Source organism: Oncorhynchus kisutch, linkage group LG3 (genome assembly GCF_002021735.2).
Source record: "Oncorhynchus kisutch isolate 150728-3 linkage group LG3, Okis_V2, whole genome shotgun sequence".
In the NCBI taxonomy this organism is placed as follows: domain Eukaryota; kingdom Metazoa; phylum Chordata; class Actinopteri; order Salmoniformes; family Salmonidae; genus Oncorhynchus; species Oncorhynchus kisutch.
Window position 1 is genome coordinate 33,245,747 of NC_034176.2, and position 21,280 is coordinate 33,267,026.

Genomic DNA, 21,280 nt, shown 5'->3' on the forward strand with positions numbered 1-21,280 from the left:
GCATTTATGTAATCCACCGTTGCTGGGACAATGCTGGAATGGAAAATTAAATATCTGAACAAGTAGGGTTTAGGTTGGCATGATAGTGTGTAGCCAGCATTAATTTATCATCCCTGTCCATAAACCCATTCTACCAGGAACTGAAAAGCATGGCTGGCAGCAGTAGGCTTCAGGGGTGGTCAGACTAGCATGAAGTGAGCTATATGAAATTATGTTATCAGAAGGACCCTCTACCCCCTTTATACAGTAGTGTATTACCTTTGACCAGAGCCCTATAGGCCCTTAGGATGCATTACCTTTGACCAGAGCCCTATAGGCCCTTAGGATGCATTACCTTTGACCAGAGCCCTATAGGCCCTTAGGATGCATTACCTTTGACCAGAGCCCTATAGGCCCTTAGGATGCATTACCTTTGGCCAGAGCCCTATAGGCCCTTGGGATGCATTACCTTTTACCAGAGCCCTATAGGCCCTTAGGATGCATTACCTTTGGCCAGAGCCCTATAGCCCCTTATGATGCATTACCTTTGACCAGAGCCCTATAGCCCCTTATGATGCATTACCTTTGACCAGAGCCCTATAGGCCCTTAGGATGCATTACCTTTGGCCAGAGCCCTATAGGCCCTTAGGATGCATTACCTTTGACCAGAGCCCTATAGGCCCTTAGGATGCATTACCTTTGGCCAGAGCCCTATAGCCCTTTATGATGCATTACCTTTGACCAGAGCCCTATGGGCCCTTATTAGGACCAGGCCTGTGGCCAAAATATCATATCACAATATGTTCTCAAAAAATGTTAAGGTACGGCAACCATTCTAATTGTTTTATACTCAACCAAACTAAGACAAAACTGACAGTGAAGTAGCACAATTTGTATAACTTTTCATTTATTTAGCACTGTATCAACATATTGTTAAAAATGTATGTGAGTCGATACTGGTATACCTTAAGATACAATCTGTTGCTATCCAGGGGATAGGGAGCCATATGGGACTCAGAACCTCTTCCACCTGGCTGACTTCAAGCTTGGTGTGTAAAGTGAACCTCTCTGATGTCCAGAGGTGGGACCAAGTCACTATGAATCGAGTCACAAGCTAGTCTCAAGTAACAAGATCCAAGTCTCAAGTCAAGTCCAAAGTAGAATAGGTCTTGACTCAAGTCTAGTCCAAGGCGTGGGTTCTAAGAGCAAGTCAAGTTGAGTCACAAGATTTCAAGTCAAGTCTCAAGTCAAGTAAAACATTTTTTTATACATGCAATGACTTTTTCAACTACAAATCTTTTTATTTTTATTGAGCCTACCAGATAGCCCATTTCATTATTTTGTCTACAACACATTTTGATGATGTATTTGTTAAATAGGGACCTTGAAGCAGTGGTATAAAGGCATGAAATCAGCAGAAGGCAAGGCAGGTTGACATGTTCAATGTGTAGATGTACAGTATTTACAGGTCCTGGTGATCCAATGGTGAAAGCACCATATCATACAAAATATACAAGTAGATTTACCAAATTAGCCCAAAAGAAATAGCCTCGGGTAGAGGGCAAGACTGTATAGCTTCCCCTTAAGAAACCCAATCGAATCTGTGTAACAGAAGCTCAAACAGGTAGGCCTACATAAGCAATTGGACCCCAGGATCATACAAGTAACCAATAGGCAATTACAACCAATAAACTGGTTCTACAATGTAAAAGGCAATTTCCATGTGCACTGCACGTGTAACTGATAGATACATTTAAAAACATGAACGTGAGTGTGTGTACGTAAATTGTAGTCTTTTGTCTGTAATATGTTTCGTTGTGCCGATACTCCAGTAAATCTATTGGGATCCTAATAAATCAAATCCACATCCATTGTAACATTGGTAAACGGTACACGGATGGAATAATGAAACGCTAGCAATTATTTTACTATCAGATGGAATATCACATAGGGCCTATGCATTTAAACGTGTGAAAGCAAGAGCAAGCGTTTCAACAAGAGAAAAACAGCACTCTCCACTGGTGGGAATTTGGAGAGCGCAAATGAAGAGTCTCGACTATGGTGCGTCTTCGCCACAGTAATAATTCATATTAAACCAATTCCAAATACAAGCTTCATAAGTAAATTATACATTTCAAGCAATTGTTACATACCAAAATACCAGTAGGCCTATGCTAGTAATTGTTTCCCCATTGCTGAGTTAATATTCTTGATCAGAAAATAATTTTTGAAGCTGCATATTTATTTATTATGGCAATCTTTTCTTCATATAATCTGACGTTTGCGCTTCACCAGATCCTATATCTGTTCCCTAGCTCACCCCCGACCTGTCTTGATTGACAGTTTTCTAGTTCAACCAGAGTGCCTAGTGTGCGGTTCACTAGCCAATCTGTTGCAGGTTTTTTTGCAAATGCAGTGCTGCGGCTGCTGTCTCTGGCTGCGTGTGGATTCGTCCACATAGACTCTGTGACACAAAATGAGTGACAAAGCATTACAAAACCTGGCCACATAAATTCAAGGTATCAGTCTTAAATCAAAGTCGAATCCCAAGTCTTGAGGCTCCAAATCCAGGTCAAGTTATTTAATTTTCTATCAAGTCGAATCTCAAATCATAAAATGTGTAACTGGAGTCAGACAGTCCAAGTCATGTGACTGGAGTCCACAACTATGCTGATGTCTGCAAGCCAAGTATCATGTCATCCCAAACTATCCATGCATTTCTTGATATACCAACTACATCAACTTTTTAAAAACTACCCTTTTATTCTAATGATTCCATAGACAAGATAGCCAACACATCTTCACCTATTCATTTGCCATCTCGAGGCTATTTTGCAGTGGTGTAAAGTACTTAAGTAAAAATACTTTAAGGTACTACTTAAGTAGTTTTTTGGGGTATCTGTACTTAAAATTTATATTTTGGACAACTGTTACTTTTACTCCACTACATTCCTAAAGAAAATCATGCAATTTCTACGCCATACATTTCCCTGACACCCAAACGTACTTGTTACATTTTGAAGGTTTAGCAAGACAGGACAATTGTCTAATTCACGCACTTTAAGAGAAAATCCCTGGTCATCCCTACTGCATCTGATCTGGCGGAATCACTAAACACAAATGCTTTGTTTGTAAATTATCTGAGTGTTGGAGTGTGCCCCTGGCTATCCATAAAAATATATATTTTTAAAATCGTGCTGTCTGATTCGCTTAATATAAGGAATTTGAAATGATTTATATATCTACTTTTACCTTTGATATGTAAGTATATTTAAAACCAAATACTTGTTGACTTTTACACAAGTATAATTTAATAGGTGACTCACTTTTACTGGGGTCATTTTTTTTACTGGGGTATCTTAACCTTTACTCAAGTATGACAATTATGTACTTTTTTCACCGATGCTATTTTGTCGCCCATATTCTAGCAAGAGAGGGACATCATGTCATGATAAATTGACCACCAGGTGGTGCTAGAGACGGCTAAAGCATTAATGCGGTCTGGTCAGTTCAGAGCGCACCCACTGTGAACACTTGCACTGGACCAGAGGGAAATTGAATGACAAGCTCTTTCTGACATGATTCCATCAAGGGTGAACGCGATGGGAGTTCTGCTGAGCGAGTGATAGGAGGCATGCGGTGCATTTCGACGGAAAGGAACTTTAGAAAACTGTTTAGCCGCTGCTATTGATAGTGGCACCACTACAAATGAGCTTTTTTTTGTTTCATATTGAACTTCTAACTCGAGGTGCGGTTTATGGTTTGCTGCTAGCTAGCGTTGGTTTGACTGGGCTACATTCACTAAGTTTATAACCGAAGGAACCGAGGCAGGATGTACTATGAAGAAAAAGCTAATTCACACAAGTCACGTTATGGAAGTAAGTAAAAGTGACCCATTTGAAAATATATTCAATAGACATTTTTTGTTATAGCCTACATGTTTTTTAAATGAAACGAGTGGTTTTGTAAAGGCTGTTTTGGCAGGGCGAACCACACGCGCTTATGCACCGCAAGAAGTTCGATGACGAGCAGTTCACCGTATGAAATTAATGAAATATAGTTTAATAAATATAATTAAACTTGGACTCTTACGCATTTAGGTGTAAGATTTCAGAAGCCTATCACATTGTGATATCGAACTTGGAGAGTGTATTTTTTTTATTGAATGAATGCAATCTGGCTATTGTCAGACAATTTGTGTCCTGCACCTCATACCCATGTCCCTCAGACAGACAAATTGCCCGTCGCAAACAACTGAACTTTGCCATTAAGGCCTTACAGTTGTGAAATATAACCTTACAGTAATATGACTAGTCCTAGTACACAATTAATGTAGTCGACAGTCCAGGTCCTCAGACAGAAGGCATTTTCGCAGTGGTTAAATATGAACTTTTTTCTATTACTGTTAAGAAATCCACACCTGACTTCTGTATGGGTATTACAGCAATTTAACAGTCAATACATCTCCTAAGGTTTCAAACGACAATAACATGTTTACGTGTTTGTCACTTTAGACCTGTGTGTTATTGACAACATTTCAACCTATGCTCACTCAGATCTGAGAGCAATGGCAAAGTGCAATGGTGTGAGATTCAATCAGGTCAATAGTCTTTTCCCTGAGACAAACCAGTGAATAGCTTAGCTGCATTGTCAGCTATAGTGGAAATGGCTCAAACTGTTTGTTGGCCTGACATGGTTGTTTTCTGTTTTAACATTAACTCTGACTCCAAGGGTCCAAACAGGAAAGGTTGAAGGTATTGTTTGCAGTGGATGTGTCATTAACACAACATGAGTTTATTATTGGAAGGGCAGAGGTGGTCCTTACTCCTTAGAGGCCTCTAGGACCTGTTCCGAAATGGACCTGGGGCTTTCCCATCTGACTCAGATATTCATAAATAAATTTTTAAAATATTGATACCCGTTTGGAACGGACACTAGAACTACACTTGTTTTGTATAGACCTGGTCAAACCCGATCCGAGTGAGAGAAGCAGCAGCAAAGCAGCATTTAAGTTACTTTATTAACCAGAGATGATAAAGCACGAGGTATAGAGGTGACACTCTAGCAGGGGCCTTGCACACAGTAAGCTACTGTGAGTGACACTAGGAGGAGGGAGCCCCACGCGGAGGCTCTATGACTGTTGCCTACTGCCGCTTTGGTGACTTATGTTTGGCCAACATCAAGCTACACACGCCACTCTTGTGAAAAACAAAGAACAGCAGGGTCAATTATGCAATTTTTCTTTCTCTACTGCAGCAGTCTCATTTGGGTCTGTATGGGTCCTTCTGGACAAGTCAGTTAAGAATACACACACCCGTGACAATCATATCAGACCCGTGACATTTATTTAGAATTCTGGATCCGGATCCGCTCGAGTCCCGGATCGGGTCTTGGGTCTAGGTTCTGTATTGATTCCTTTGGGTCAGCGAGCCCAAGCAGATTATTATGTTCAGATGGTGATGGAAACAAATATACAAAAAGGAAAACTATTAACAGGCATGCCTAAACTAAAGAATCAAAACGAAAGGCCTCATGGCCACCAAACAAACCAACAGCCTCACGGTTTGCAAGCTGGGACACTGACTGGCGATCCCCATATCATCATCATCTTCGATGAGGTTTAACAGCGGTTGGCATCCAATAAATGTTGATATACCTACTAGACTGGAGAATAATTCCCCTATACTTTGCTTGAAAATAAGAAATATATATAAATTAAACAACAAATACCCTACCATCTAACCACACACTCGTACACCCTAATACCCCTGCAGCTGCCACCACAACCTCAATTTTCCGAGACTTACGTTTCATCCCTGCAGTACAGTTAATAACCATTACTATAAACAAATCAAATCTTACTGAAGCATATATCGCTTGTTGGCATATCCCTCTGTACAGATCTACTCCTCTCGGGATCCCTCCCCCTTGACCCATTTTCCTCTACTTTCTACACGGTCTCAGCATATGACAACTTCTGGAAACCTCAACCTGCCTCTCTCACACCAGACATTTCTGATCCCCAGCCCCATGGGCACCCCTACAATTACTCAGAACAACTTTCCCCAATGCTACACATTCCTTTGTCTCATGCCCTTCTGCAGACTTCTCACACCTAGGAACCTCCCTCCTACACAGTACTGCCACATAAGCTTGACATGTGTAACAATGTAATGTATTCGGCACAAAAGCTCATACAGGATAACTTATTTATAACATCACTTTATCGGGCAGACTCAACATCAAAACTCTAATGAACAGAAAATGACTTCTGTTTCACCACTCACGCCACCCTGTATGCGTCGCACCAAACGACTAGCATCACAAACACCGGGAATCTTCCCCTTCAGTTGGTCAACTTTCACATTTACGGCTACCCCAGTAATCACTCCTTTCGATGGCACTTTTTTTTTTTTGAGAGCACAACAATTCCTCTCTTGTCCCCATTTGTTTTTAACATGGAGCACCTGCTCCCTCTGACCAGCAGAAACAAAATAAATCAATAAATTATTACCAGACCACTTCTGGTTACCTTCACTGATTCCACAGCACCCAACTCTGTTTTCACCCACCCCGAAACCACAAATGGGTTTGCCGCTTTTTCCAAAAATGTCACTCCTACCGTCAGACTTTTCTTTATCCTGACCCTCAGTGCAAGCTTCAGGCTCTGAGGACTTCACCACACCATACCCCCTCCGATACCTCTCCCTCAATCACTTCCATGTCTCCTCCTGTCTTCGATTTGGCATACAGCTCAGACTGCTTATACTTTCTACCATTCTTCTTTAACAAACCATCTGCCTTTTCCCCACAATTTTTAACCAATTCAAGCTCACCCTCTTCCTCCCTCACTCTTTGACATCCTATGCCTCACTTTTGCCTCCATTCCTCCTCCATATTCTAAGTATACATCTCCTCATGATAATACTGCACTTCACCTGACATCTTGTTCTCGCCCTCTAAAGGGATGCCATTTTCCTTTGATCCCCTTAATTGGCATCACCTGTCCTTATCAAGGCTTTGCAGTAAAGCACTCGGACATGGTTGCTGCTGCGCCCTGGTGGAATGGAGTTTTGTAGTGGGATGTAGTGTGCGGTCTAGACTACCAAACCTATCTGATTGATGCACACCTCTGGTCTTGGAAGGCAACACCATAAGCTGTTTTTTGAGTCAAGGCCTTTTAATCAGAGACTGATTTAAGACCTTGGTAAGCAGATGTATGGGGTTTCTAGCCAATCAATAAACCATAATTGATCAATTAAGGAGCGGAGAGAAACTAACACTAGCATGACTGTGGCCTTCTATGACTGGACTTACACACCCCAGAGAAAGGTGGTACCGTCTCTCTTGGCTACACCTGGAGCCCTTTCTCTATATTTGTAATACAATGGCATGGGCCCTTAGCACCTCGTGTGTCTTGATTTGTCACTCCCTCAGGATAGAAAAACATTACCTTAACAAGGAATGAGCCATGAGAAAATGAATAAAAGTGCTGAAAACAAATTGTCTCCCTATTTAAAAAGAAGATGGAGAGCAAGCTATGAAGGATAAATACTATTTTGGTGCAGGTACAGCCAACTAGGACAAAAATAATTTTGCGTTATTGTCAAAGCAATATGATATATCGTCAGAAATAATATCCCGGTATGTGTGTGTGTGTATTTATTCTCCCTTCCCTCCATTACTACTGGTGTTCTGACGGATGAAGGAATGACAGATTAAATATGGCCCAGCACAGTCAACAGGCAGGCTGGCCTTCCATGTAGTGTGTGTAACGGATGTCCTGGGGATCCAATGCCTCAGGGGTGAGAGTTTACCAACACTCTGGTTCCCTCCAATAACACAGCTGGCCCAGTGGCCTTCAGGCTGATGGATCCTATGGTCATAGATCTTACCCTGGGCCTTCTGTAAACATTGCCTTGTGCCTTGAAATTCCGTTACCGAAAACCCACATCTTTAACATATTTTCTCATTTCTCTCTTATGTATTTATTTGTAATACAGATCAGGGACCGTGATGAAATTATATCACCACAATTCTGTTACCGGATGTTATCCCACTTCATTTGCTGTAGTTCAATAACCAAAATAGATTTTTTTTCAAAATCAATATGTCATATCATAGTTGACACCCCATTCACTCTGCAGACATCGTTGAATCTTAATTTGGAGGTGACATTTTAGTTTTTGGAAAACGTGGACATAAAATACTGAGGGAGATTGTACTGAAATGCGAAAATCTGAGTTTCAGCTAGGGCTGTTGCGGTGACCGTATTACCGCCACACCAAGTAATGACTGCAGTAAAATTCCACGTGACCGTTGAGTCACGGTAATCTCCTCTTATGCACTCTGGACATGCATGTAGTACTTAACTTGCTAATGACCATTAGGTCCTAATGGCCTGGTACTCAGGCCAATCGTTTTTCCCCCCCTCGTCAATCTACACACAATACCCGATAATGACAAAGCAAAAACAGTTAAAAAATATAATAATAATATAATGTTTACTTAAGTATTCAGACCCTTTGCACCTTTGGCAGCAATTACAGCCTCAAGTTTTGGGGTATGACGCTACAAGCTTGGCACACCTGTATTTGGAGAGTTTCTCCCATTCTTCTCTACATATCCTCTAAAGCTCTGCTGCACAGCTATTTTCAGGTCTCTGAAATGAGAGATGTTCAATTGAGTTTATGTCCGGGTTCATTGCCCTGTACTGTCCTGTGTCACAACCCTCTCATGTGTCTGTCCATCCGCCCCACCCCACCCCACATATTTTGGTTTTTGGCATCATCATTTCAGGGTGAACAGACTCTTTTATTAATTCACCCCTAAACTAGAAGTGCAATGGCTTGTCCAATTAAGTCAAGTTTCAAGCAGACCCTTGCGTCACAATTTGCCCCTCAGTAAGACTATGATGAGGTGTGTGTTGTAGTTTTTGGGTGAGCTTGTCTTTGTCACCTGCCCCAGTGCGAGTAGGTTACAAGAGCTACAGGGCTAGATGTCACTGGTATGGCCCAATAAAGAGGCACCAATTAGGCCTGATTCCTGCTGGGATTTGTTAACAAGAGTTCTAGGCCTAATTTGCAATGCTCACCAAGGTGTGTGTGTGTGCAGTGTCAGCAGTATACTCCGTTATTCTAAATGAATGGGCTTTGCAGAGATGTAGCCTAGGCTACTCAGTCAGCTGAATTGTCTTGTCTCTGAGCCTGCCAGAGTAGAGGTCGACCGATTTATGATTTTTCAACGCCGATACCCAATTTTTTAAATATTTTTTATATTTTTTATTTTTTATATATATATATATATATATATACACATTTGATTTATTTATTTTTTATTTAAAAAAAATGTATGTATTTATTTATTTGTAATAATGTCAATTACAACAATACTAAATTAACACTTTTATTTTAACTTAATATAATACATCAATAAAATCAATTTAGCCTCAAATAAATAATGAAACATGTTCAATTTGGTTTAAATAATGAAAAACAAACTGTTGGAGAAGAAAGTAAAAGTGCAATATGTGCCATGTAAAAAAGCTAACATTTAAATTCCTTGCTCAGAACATGAGAACTTATGAAAGCTGGTGGTTCCTTTTAACATGAGTCTTCAATATTTCCAGGTAAGAAGTGTTAGGTTGTAGTAATTATAGAACTATTTCTCTCTATACCATTTGTATTTTATATACCTTTGACTATTCAATGTTCTTATAGGCACTTTAGTATTGCCAGTGTAACAGTATAGCTTCCGTCCCTCTCCTCGCCCCTACCTGGGCTCGAACCTGGAACACATCGACAACAGCCACCCTCGAAGCATCGTTATCCATTGCTCCACAAATGCCGCAGCCCTTGCAGAGCAAGGACAACTACTTCAAGGTCTCAGAGCGAGTGACGTCACCGATTGAAACGCTATTAGCGCGCACCCAGCTAACTAGCTAGCCATTTCACATCTGTTACATTAGCCTAATCTCAGGAGTTGATAGGCTTGAAGTCATAAACAACTCACTGCTTGAAGCACAGCGACGAGCTGCTGGCAAACGCACGAAAGTGCTGTTTGAATTAATGCTTACGAGCCTGCTGCTGCCTACCACCGCTCAGTCAGACTGCTCTATCAACTCATCATAGATGAAATCATAGACTTAATTAGGGTGGCATCCCTAAGTGTAAATATTGCTGTTACATTGCACTACCTTCAATGTTATGTCATAATTATGTACAATTCTGGCAAATTAATTACGGTCTTTGTTAGGAAGAAATGGTCTTCACGCAGTTCGCAACGAGACAGGCAGTCCAAACTGCTGCATGTACCCTGACTCTGCTTGCACAGAATTCAAGAGAAGTGACACAATTTCCCCCAGTTAAAATAAATTAATGTTAGCAGGCAATATTAACTAAATATGCAGGTTTAAAAAAATATACTTGTGTATTGATTTTAAGAAAGGCGTTGATGTTTATGGTTAGGTACACATTGGTGTAACGACAGTGCTTTTTTTTTGCGAATGCGCTTGTTAAATCATCACCCGTTTGGAGAAGTAGGCAGTGATTCGATGATAAATTAACATGCACCGCATTGATTATATGCTAGTTAAACTAGTAATATCATCAACCATGTGTAGTTAACTAATGATTATGTTATGGTTGATTGTTTTTTATAAGATATGTTTAATGCTAGCTAGCAACTTACCTTGGCTTCTTGCTGCACTCGTGTAACAGGTAGTCAGCCTGCCACGCAGGCTCCTCGTGGAGTGCAAATGTAAGGCAGGTGGTTAGAGCGTTGGACTAGTAACCGGAAGGTTGCAAGATGGAATCCCCGAGCTGACAAGGTAAAATTCTGTCGTTTTGCCCCTGAACAAGGCAGTTAACCCACTGTTCCTAGGCCGTCATTGAAAATAAGAATGTGTTCTTAACTGACTTGCCTAGTTAAATAAAGGTAAAAAAATAAAATAATAATAAATCGGCCACAATCAGTGTCCAAAAATGCTGATTACCGATTGTTATGAAAACTTGAAATCGGCCCCAATTAATCGGCCATTCCGATTAATCGGTCATTCCGATTAATCGGTCGACCTCTAGTCTTGAGGGTACTTTCAGTCAGTCGCCCCAGTAACTTTATGGTCTAATCAGTCTGCAGATTTAACCAGTTAAGCCCTTTAATAATGGTCCACCCACTACACCCATTCTACAGACTGAGTTGCAGCATAGACATGCACTCATCAGATGTAGAATACATGTGTATATACTCACCTCACACTCTCCATGTACTGTACAGCCTCAGTAACTGCCTCTTGGGCCAACCAGTCCAATCCTCCCTGTTATGAGGCCCAATCTCAGTAGCTGGATGGTATTTGGTATTTTATTAGGATCCCCATTAGCTGTTGTGAAAGCAGGAGCTACTCATCCTGGGGTCCACAACTTCCTAGCCAGTTGCTGTAGGTATTAGGTAGTTGTTGGAATTGTTATATTACATGTTCGATTTTGCTGCACTTTTGGGAACTAGCTCAAAAGCATTTCGCTACACTCGCAATGACATCTGCTAACCATGTGGATGTGACCAAAACGATTTGATTTGACACAGAACATTAATAGACAAGAACAGCTCAAGAACATAACTGCATACATATCGGTACATATCTCTGCGTTTTGCTGTGAGGTGTTGCTTTGTTTTTTTTAACCAGGTTTGCTGTTCATTTGGAAGGGGGATGGGAGTTCTGCGCAATCATGGCTCTATATAATACTGTACATTTTCTGGAATTTATTCTGCATAACTAAAATGTTGGTTATTTTTCATTTTTTTTAAACAACTAATTGACCAAGTAAGGTTTGAATTGAATTTTGTTCTTTTTTTTTCTGTGAGCTCAATGCTGCGCTGCAGTTTCTCGAGAGATAAATTTTGATCATGCCCGAACTGTGCGATGTAGTAGGTAGTTGCAGTTTCCAACAGGCCAATGTTGCAGATAATGTGTAAAGTACAATGACCATAATCCATTGCGTGGCCACTGGTCCGGTCTGTTTCCTTTACACCTGCTACGTAAGAGATACGAATGCGTGATCAAGAGGGGATACATAGAGAGCAGTTGCTTCGGCAGGTATTGGTATTCAGCAGTCATAATGGTAGGCCTTATTTACTTTGAAGAACTACTAAAATTGTGATATTTGTCAGACAGCATAGGCAGCAGCTCTATAGAGATGAGTTGACTTGGAGTGAAAATTATAGTCAAATAAAACAAATGTAATACACAAGTGAAATATTTTATTAAAGTACTCTGAATAACTGATGGTTTATATGTGAAAACCAGTCATTACCATCATTGGACTTTCATTAAATGTTTTATTCTGTGTTATAGCATTCAACCCACATAATGCATAGTGTATTTTTATTGTGAAAATTTATTATTTTTTAATAATCAAAACCGAACTGACCTCAAAAAGCACTAATCGGTCAGCACTAGGATTTGAGGACTTTGAAAAGACCCCTGATTACATGCCTAGTGGGATAAGTGTGTGTGTCAGAGCTGTGTGTAAGTTGACTGCAAACAATTGAGAATTTTCAATCATGTTTCTTAGAGAAAGAAGTAATGCTTTTAGTCAAGAGATATATTAGCCTTCTGATTTCAGTGAAGAGCAAGACTTATCGCTCTGTTCTGGGCCCGCTGCAGTTTTTGTAGGTCCTATTTGCAGCACCTGAACATATGACTGGGCAATAATCAAGATAAGATAAAACTAGAGGCAATGTTCCAATCAGTGTGTTCCAATCAGCCAGAAATAAAGGGATTTGATTGGATTAAGCAGAGTTCAGGCGCATCAGGGGGAGGGGATCTCATTAGTGGGCAGGTAAATGTCAACTCCGCTGAATCACTTGCTCCTCTGACTTCCTCCGACTGCCTGTTTTAAGTGGCTCTCAGGCTGCCTACTAACTCCTCTGTTCACATGCAGCTCTCAGAGACCCAGTAGACCATGTGATTTAATGTCAGCTCTGTCTGAATACTGAGGTTGTAGTAATAGGAGGAGAAGGTCAAGTAATGCAGACCTCTCTTTGGAATATTACTGTGTTATAAAGCGAGGTAATACTGTCCCAAGTATCATACTACTAGGCAGGTTTTTGATAATTTTATTTTTTTAAAGAAAGGATCATATGTTGTCGGATTTTTTGTTTGTCAAACCCAACATTTATGAGGGCTGGCCCGTGTGCATCATGCTGTAACTGTAAATAGTTAGTTCATGTTTTGTTTCTGTCTGCAGCCATTCAGGACGATGAGAGGATCTCGGCGGAGGAGATGGACGAGAGGAGACGACAGAACATCGCCTACGAGTACCTCTGTCACCTGGAGGAGGCCAAACGGTAAGAGAGGAGGAGTAGTGGGAGGAGAGGCATGACATGAGAAGGGGCAGTAGATTGTGATATATTGAGTGGCTTTTTGGTGTGCAAGTCTGCTCTCTTCAGATGACAGCAGACTCTAATGCAGCTCATTGGAGTGTGTGATAAGCAGTTGAGTACATGACTCAAAAGACAGACTAGCGCTCCTGCTGATAACTACTGATTCTGCTGGGGATTCAGGTAAACTAACTGACATCTAAGAGAGCTTGGTTCTCATTGGACTAAAGGGAGAATTGACGTTCGTGCTTGAGATGCTTAAGAGGACAGCTATTGTAATCTCATTCACACTTTAGAGCCCACAATGTCAACATGGGGCCACTACTGTAGTGTGTGTAGGAAATATAGTCAAGATGTTGACAAGGTTATAAATAATGATTTTTAGTTGAAATAATAATTGTGTCCTTCAAACTTTTGCTTTCGTCAAATAATCCTCCATTTGCAGCAATTACAGCCTTGCAGACCTTTGGCATTATAGTTGGCAATTTGTTGAGGTAATTTAAAGAGATTTCACCCCATGGTTCCATGATGGGCACTTCTCAATAGGGTTGAGATCCGGTGACTGCTGGCCACTCCATTATAGACAGAATACCAGCTGACTGCTTCTTCCCTAAATAGTTCTTGCATAATTTGGAGCTGTGCTTTGGGTTATTGTCCTGTTGTAGGAGGAAATTGACTCCAATTAAGTGCCGTCCACAGGGTATGGCATGGCTTTGCAAAATGGAGTATTAGCCTTCCTTCTTCAAGATCCCTTTTACCCTTTACAAATCTCCCACTTTACCACCACCAAAACACCCCCAGACCATCACATTGCCTCCACCATGCTTGACAGATGGCGTTAAGCACTCCTCCAGCATCTTTTCATTTATTCTGTGTCTCACGAATGTTCTTCTTTGTGACCGGAACACCTCAAACTTAGATTTGTCTGTCCGTAACACATTTTTCCAATCTTCCTCTGTCCAGTGTCTGTGTTCTTTTGCCCATCTTAATATGTTCTATTTATTGGCCAGTCTGAGATGTGGCTTTTTCTTTGCAACTGCCTAGAAGGCCAGCATCCCGGAGTCGCCTCTTCACTGTTGACATTGAGACTGGTGTTTTGCGGGTACTATTTAATGAAGCTGCCAGTTGAGGACTTGTGAGCGGTCTGTTTCTCAAACTTGACACTAATGTATTTGTCCTCTTGCTCAGTTGTGCACCGGGGCCTCCCACTCGTTCTATTCTGGTTAGGGCCAGTTTGCTGTTCTGTGAAGGGAGTAGTACACAGCGTTTTATGAGATCTTCAGTTTCTTGGCAATTTCTCACAAGGAATAGCCTTCATTTCTCAGAACAAGAATAGACTGACGAGTTTCAGAAGAAAGTGCTTTGTTTCTTGACATTTTGTGCCTGTAATCGAACCAACAAATGCTTATACTCCAGATACTCAACTAGTCTAAAGAAGGCCAGTTTTATTGCTGCTTTAATCAGAACAACAGTTTACAGCTGTGTTAACATAATTGCAAAATATTTTTCTAATTATCAATTAGCCTTTTAAAATTATAAACTTGGATTAACTAACACAACGTGCCATTGGAACACAGGAGTGATGGTTGCTGATAATGGGCCTATGTAGATATTCCATAAAAAATCATTTTCCAGCTACAATAGTAATTTACAACATTAACCAAGTCTACACTGTATTTCTAATCAATTTGGTGTTATTTTAATGGATGAAAAATGTGGTATTCTTTCAAAAACAAGGACATTGCTAAGTGACCCCAAACCTTTGAACGGTAATGTATATTAGAAAAAAGATTAGTGTGAAGGATTCTTAATACAGTTGGTTGATGACATACAGTAATAAAATATTGGTTGATGAAAAAACAACATTGACTTTTCCTGAGAGCTTTGAGCGTATCTGATACTGAACCACTTCCTGTCCTCTGTGTGAAGGCACCTAACAGGAAGCGTCCCCTCTCGTGTTCTGGCATGCTTTTTTTTAGGACTTCCCCACCACACCTCTGCAAGCAACGCAGAATAATCATACCAAAATCCAAGCTGCTATATCTGTACCATGGTTATATCACCAACCAGTGGGTGGTTTGAACACTTCTAACGTGTATGTGTCGAGGTCAGAGTTTGCTGTGCTCTGGTATGACTGCATTGGCCCCCTGGTGGGATTTTGGATTCAAGTTTGACTGCAGAATGTGGACTTGGATTTGATAGAGAACAGAGAATTGGTGCATATGTAGTATCTTAATTTGAACAGCCTGTTGCTGGAGAACTTTGCAGGAAATGTAAAACTTGTGTATTTAAGGTTTAAAAAGGCTTCTGAAGTTTAATTTCTACTTTTTTTCCTCATGAAAAAATCCTCCCTACAAAAATGTCCATTCATAACCCATATAATAATTCACATTTCCTTTTGCTGCAGGATTATTTTTCTGCTGTAGCAAACTTTCTCAAATTAAGATCCTACATCTGTAGTGGTATCATTTGTGACTTTATTGGTGTCATGGATCTGTGTCTCTGTCAAAGTGTAATATGGAGTCTGTTGACAAACTACTCTGTCCTGTTAACCTGGAAGAGACAGCCCTCTCACCACGCACCTAGACAGTAGCAGGCAGGGTTGGGTAGGCTACTTTCTAAATGTAATCAGTTACAGTTACTGGTTACCTTTCCAAAATTGTAATCATTAACATAACTTTTAGATTACTTTCCCCTTAAAGGGGAATCACAGCTTTTCCAACCTCATATTCATTATCTCCAGCACAATACCAGTGTCTACATATGTGAAAAATATACGTTTCTATGATCTGTAGTTAAAAAAAAGATAAGAGAAAGGTCCTAAAGAATGCTTCTCTGTGACATCACAGGGTAGGATTAAAAGTAACAGTGGTTTTCAAAACCTGCAATAAGTTTCTAGCCAGAGGAAGGGTATTTTCTTGCTCCCCACATCATCGAGAATCTCATTGTTTGAAAATCCCTATTTTCACTTTCAATGATGTCATCGGCTAGAACTTTTTAATTAATGCAAAATGTAGAAATGCCCCCATTTCACCTATGTTGACACTGGTATTGTGCTGGAGATAATGAAAATGAGGTTGAAAAGTGGTGTAACTTGCCTTTAAAAATGGTATTTGAAGAAGACACATTAATATTACCAATTGAACGACATCTATTGCAAGATTAATCAATATTAAAAGTTGACATAGCTGGCAATAATTGGATGTTACATTTGACTTTGGGTTGGTTATGCTTCTTCTAATCCATTGCTTTCTACTAAAGATATGATTAGGCTATTTTTTTTTTAAATATTAAAAACTAAAGTCATTCTAGTCTTGGGTGATATCCTTATTGTCATACTTTTTTATACTGACCTTGTGCCATACTGGAATATTCCGTAATACCGGCACTGAACACAAGGGGAGCTATTTTCAAATCCCACTGAGCCTTTGTAAATCGAAGGTTAGCCATGCTAACAAGTACATGTAAACTCCCATAGAGAATGCTAACTAAATGTCAACGAGCGTATTGCAAACATTTTATACAGTCTCTGACCTAAACTACAGTGCCTTCGGGAAAGTTTTGAGACCACTTGACTTTTTCCACTTTTTGTTAAATTAGACTTATTCTAAAATGGATTAAATAAATACAAATCCTCAGCAATCTACACACACTACCCTATAATGACAAAGCGAAAACAAGTATTCACACCCTTTTGCTATGAGAGGTGAAATTGAGGTTCTGGTGCATCCTATTTCCAATGCTCATCCTTGATGTTTCTACAACGTGATTGGAGTACACCTGTGGTAAATTCAATTGATTGGACATGATTTGGAAAGACACACACCTGTCTATATAAGGTCCCACAGTTGACAGTGCATATCAGAGCAAAGACCAAGCCATGAGGTTGACGGAATTGTCCGTAGAGCTCCGAGACAGGATTGTGTCAAGGCACAGATCTGGGGAAGGGTACAACAAATGTCTGCAGCATTGAAGGTCCCCAAGAACACAGTGGCCTCCATTCTTAAATGATTGAGTTTGCCAAAAGGCACCTAAACTCTCAGGACATGAGACACAAGATTCTCTGGTCTGATGAAACCAAGATTGAACTCTTTGGTCTGAATGCCAAGCGTCACGTCCGGAGGAAACCTGGCACCATCCCTATGGGAAGCATGGTGGTGGCAGCATTATGCTGTGGGGAAGTTTTTCAACAGCAGGGACTGGGAGACTAGTCAGGATTGAGGCAAAGATGAACGGCACATAGTACAGAGATCCTTGATGAAAACTTACTCCAGAGCTCTCAGGACCTCAGACTGGGGCGAAGGTTCACCTTCCAACAAGACAACAACCCTAAGCACACAGCCAAGACAACGTGTGAGTGGATTTGGGACAAGTCTCTGAATGTCCCTGAGTGGCCCAGCCAGAGACCGGACTTAAAACTGATCTAACATTTCTGGAGAGACTTGAAAATAGCTGTGCAGTGACACTCCCCATCCAACCAGACAGAGCTTGAGAGGATCTGCAGAAAAGAATGGGAGAAACAGATGTGCCAAGCTTGTAGCGTCATACCCAAGAAGACTCGAGGCTGTAATCGCTGCCAAAGGTGCTTCAACAAAGTACTGAGTAAAGGGTCAAATACTTATGTAAATGTAATATTTCAGTTTTTTTTTAAATGTATTTGCAATAAAAATGTGCTTTGTCATTATGGGGTATTGTGTTTTTAGTAAATTTTATAATAAGGCTGTAGCGCAACAATGTGTAGGAGTCAAGTGGTCTGAATACTTTCCAAAGGCACTGTATTTTCAGGACAGACATCCCAGTTCTTAACATTGTACAAGTAACTCCAAAATGCTACTCACAGTTGGCTGGATGCACAAAACTAGTATTAGACAGCAAGGCTCTTGACCAAGGGGGGTATTCTCTGCTGTTACTGGCAAGCGAGGCTTGATTTTGGAAGAAGCTAACCACTTAGCTAGATGGCTAACTAGCTACTAAATTAGTAAACCGAATGCACAACTGCAGAGCATTTAGCACATTTTAGAAGTAAATTTAATAGTTATGAGATATTTAGTTGTGAATTCCATAACTGTAACTAGATCACTTGGCGCGTGCTGCACAACAGTGAGTGACTCACAAAGCTCCGGTCTCCCGTTGTCTGCTTGTAAACAAACACCACCTGACTGGCTACTAATGGTAAGCTTCATAATTAAAAATTATGTGACTGGTGAAATAAACACTATCTTCTTTATCTTCTAACATATTTCACAAGTTGATTGCATGTATTTACTTAAAAAGTATCTACAAATATAAAATTTCTAAGAACTTCAATAAAATAGTTTTTACTATTGACTGTATTGGAAAAACCATCCCTTGGCTATTTCCAAATACTCCAAGCCTAAGTCATTCCAATTAATTTAATTCCGCTTGATCTTTAAGAATATGACTTGGAAATATAGATTAGCTAAATTGTTTTACCTGGGCATAAACTAAGGATTTATTATCCTATAGTCTACTCTGTTTATGATTGTGTTGTCATAGATGAATGATTGGGCTCATTGCTTCGAGTTGAAAAAAGAGATGCTGCTCCCATGAAATGGCATGCTTCGCGCACTACCCGAAAATGCTATTTGCGTGTGAAAAATGAATGCCATATGCTACATTTTGTATAGGTCTGTTTTTGTTGGTGACACCATGATATCTTGATAATTTGCAGCTGTTTACAGTGGCAAGAAAGTATGTGAACCCTTTGAAAATACCTGGACTGATGCATAAATTGGTCATCAAATTTGATCTGATCTTCATGTTTCAGTTCAGCAATATTTGGATTTCTGGTGTGAACTGCTCTATTGAGGTCATGCCACAGCATCTCAGTCAGGTTGAGCTCAGGACTCCAGAAGGCGTATTTTCTTCTGTTGAAGCCATTCTGTGGATTTACTTCTGTGTTTTGGGTCGTTGTACTGTTGCATCACCCAACTTCTGTTGAGCTTCAATTGGCAGGCAGATAACCTTACATTCTCCTGCAAAATGTCTTGATAGACTTGGGAATGAATTTTTCTGTCAACAATAGCAAGCTGTCCAGGCCCTGAGGCAGCAAAGCATCCCCAAACCATGATGCTCCCCCCACCATACTTTACAGTTGGGATTAGGTTTTGATGTTGTACTGTGCATTTTTTTCAACTGTAGTTTCATCTGTCCACAGAATATTTTGCCAGTAGTGCTGTGGAATATCCAGGTGCACTTTTGCAAACTTCAGACGTGCAGAAATGTTTTTTTGGACAGCAGTGGCTTCTTCCGTGGTGTCCTCTCATGAACACCATATCGTAGACTCGTCAACAGAGATGTTAGCATCTTCCAGAGATTTCTGTAAGTCTTAAGAAGAATCCTAGTGTCAGCTAAACTTCATTGAGCATTCTGCGCTGTGCTCTTGCAGTCATCTTTTTTTGTAACCGTTTCCAGCTTTACGCAAGTCAATAATTCTTTATTAGGTCTTCTGAGGTCTCTTTTCTTCAAGGCATGGTTCACATCAGGCAATGCTTCTTGTGAATAGCAAACTCAAATTTTGTCCCTGTTTTTTTTTATAGGGCAAGGCAGCTCTAACCAACATCTCCAATTTCTTCTCATTGATTGGACTCCAGGTTAGCTGACTCCTGACTCCAATTAGCTCATTAGCCTAGTGGTTCACATACTTTTTCCAACCTACACTGTGAATGTTTAAATGATGTATTCAATATAGACAAGAAAAATACAATTTGTGTTATTAGTTTAAGCTTAGATGAAGATCAGATCAAATTTGCTGACGAATTTATGCAGGAATCCAGGTAATTCCAAAGGTTTCACATACTTTTTCGTGCCACTAATTATAAGTCTACTGACGCACCCGTGCTTTTAATCTAAGGAACATAATTTTAAAAATCCTTTCCTATTCTATGGAAAGGGGAGACTCTCGTGAACACGATGGTGTTCTTCATTTTCTCTCTAACCCCCAAGTGTCACGGGACGTGTCTGAAAGTATCCCATACAACCACATGGATGTATGGAGGTAGTTTTGTGCCAACAAAAATAAGGGGTTAAATATGTGTCCCAAAAATGTCCTGCATTTTCTTATCGTCTAGATATAGGACAGACACTACAAAAACGTTATTTTTTTTGCCATTTATGAATGTTACTCAATGCGTTTCTATGGGCTGTAGTAGTAAAGGCCAAATTCCTTATTAAAAAAATAATAAAAATAAATACATATGCATACATGGTCCTAAAAAAAACATATGTTAGGTACAAAGCTATTGGGCTAAAATACACATACAGTGCATTCGGAAAATTCAGACCCCTTCCACATTTTATGTTACAGCCTTTTTCTAAAATTAACTACATTTTCCTTACAAATCTACAGACAATACCCCATAAGGACAAAGCGAAAACAGGTTTTTAGACATTTTATCAAAAACAAATACCTTATTTACATAAGTATTCAGACCCTTTGCTGTGATACTCAAAATTGAGTTCCAGAACATCCTGTTTCCATTGATCATCCTTGAGCTGTTTTTACACCCTGATTGTAGTCCACCTGTTGTAAATTCAATTGATTGGACATGATTGGGAAAGGCACACACCTGTCTATATTAGAGGTCGACCTATTTAATTGGAATGGCCAATTTAATTAGGGCCGTTTTCATAACAATCGGTAATAGGCATTTTTGGACACCGATCATGGCCGATTACATTGCACTCCACAAGGAGACTGCGTGGCAGGCTGACTACCTGTTATGCGAGTGCAGCAAGGAGCCAAGGTAAGTTGCTAGCTAGCATTAAACTTATCTTATAAAAGCCAATCAACCTCAACATAATCACAAGATAACTACACATGGTTGATGATATTACTAGTTTATCTAGCTTGTCCTGCGTTGCATATCATCGACGCGGTGCCTGTTAATTTATCATTAAATCA

General features: G+C 40.1%; 1 protein-coding gene across 2 annotated transcripts in view; it reads left to right on the top strand.

Annotated features, from left to right (window-relative positions):
* The first annotated feature begins 3,522 nt into the window (after positions 1-3,522).
* Positions 3,523-21,280, top strand: part of iqgap2 (IQ motif containing GTPase activating protein 2) — an 84,295-nt gene continuing 66,537 nt past the window's right edge. For both annotated transcript variants that reach the window (XM_020473342.2, XM_020473348.2), the window contains exons 1-2: positions 3,523-3,857; positions 13,224-13,323. In XM_020473342.2, coding sequence (XP_020328931.1) covers positions 3,812-3,857; positions 13,224-13,323 — 146 coding nt within the window. In that variant the 5' untranslated portion in view covers positions 3,523-3,811. The remainder of the gene's footprint in view (positions 3,858-13,223; positions 13,324-21,280) is intronic.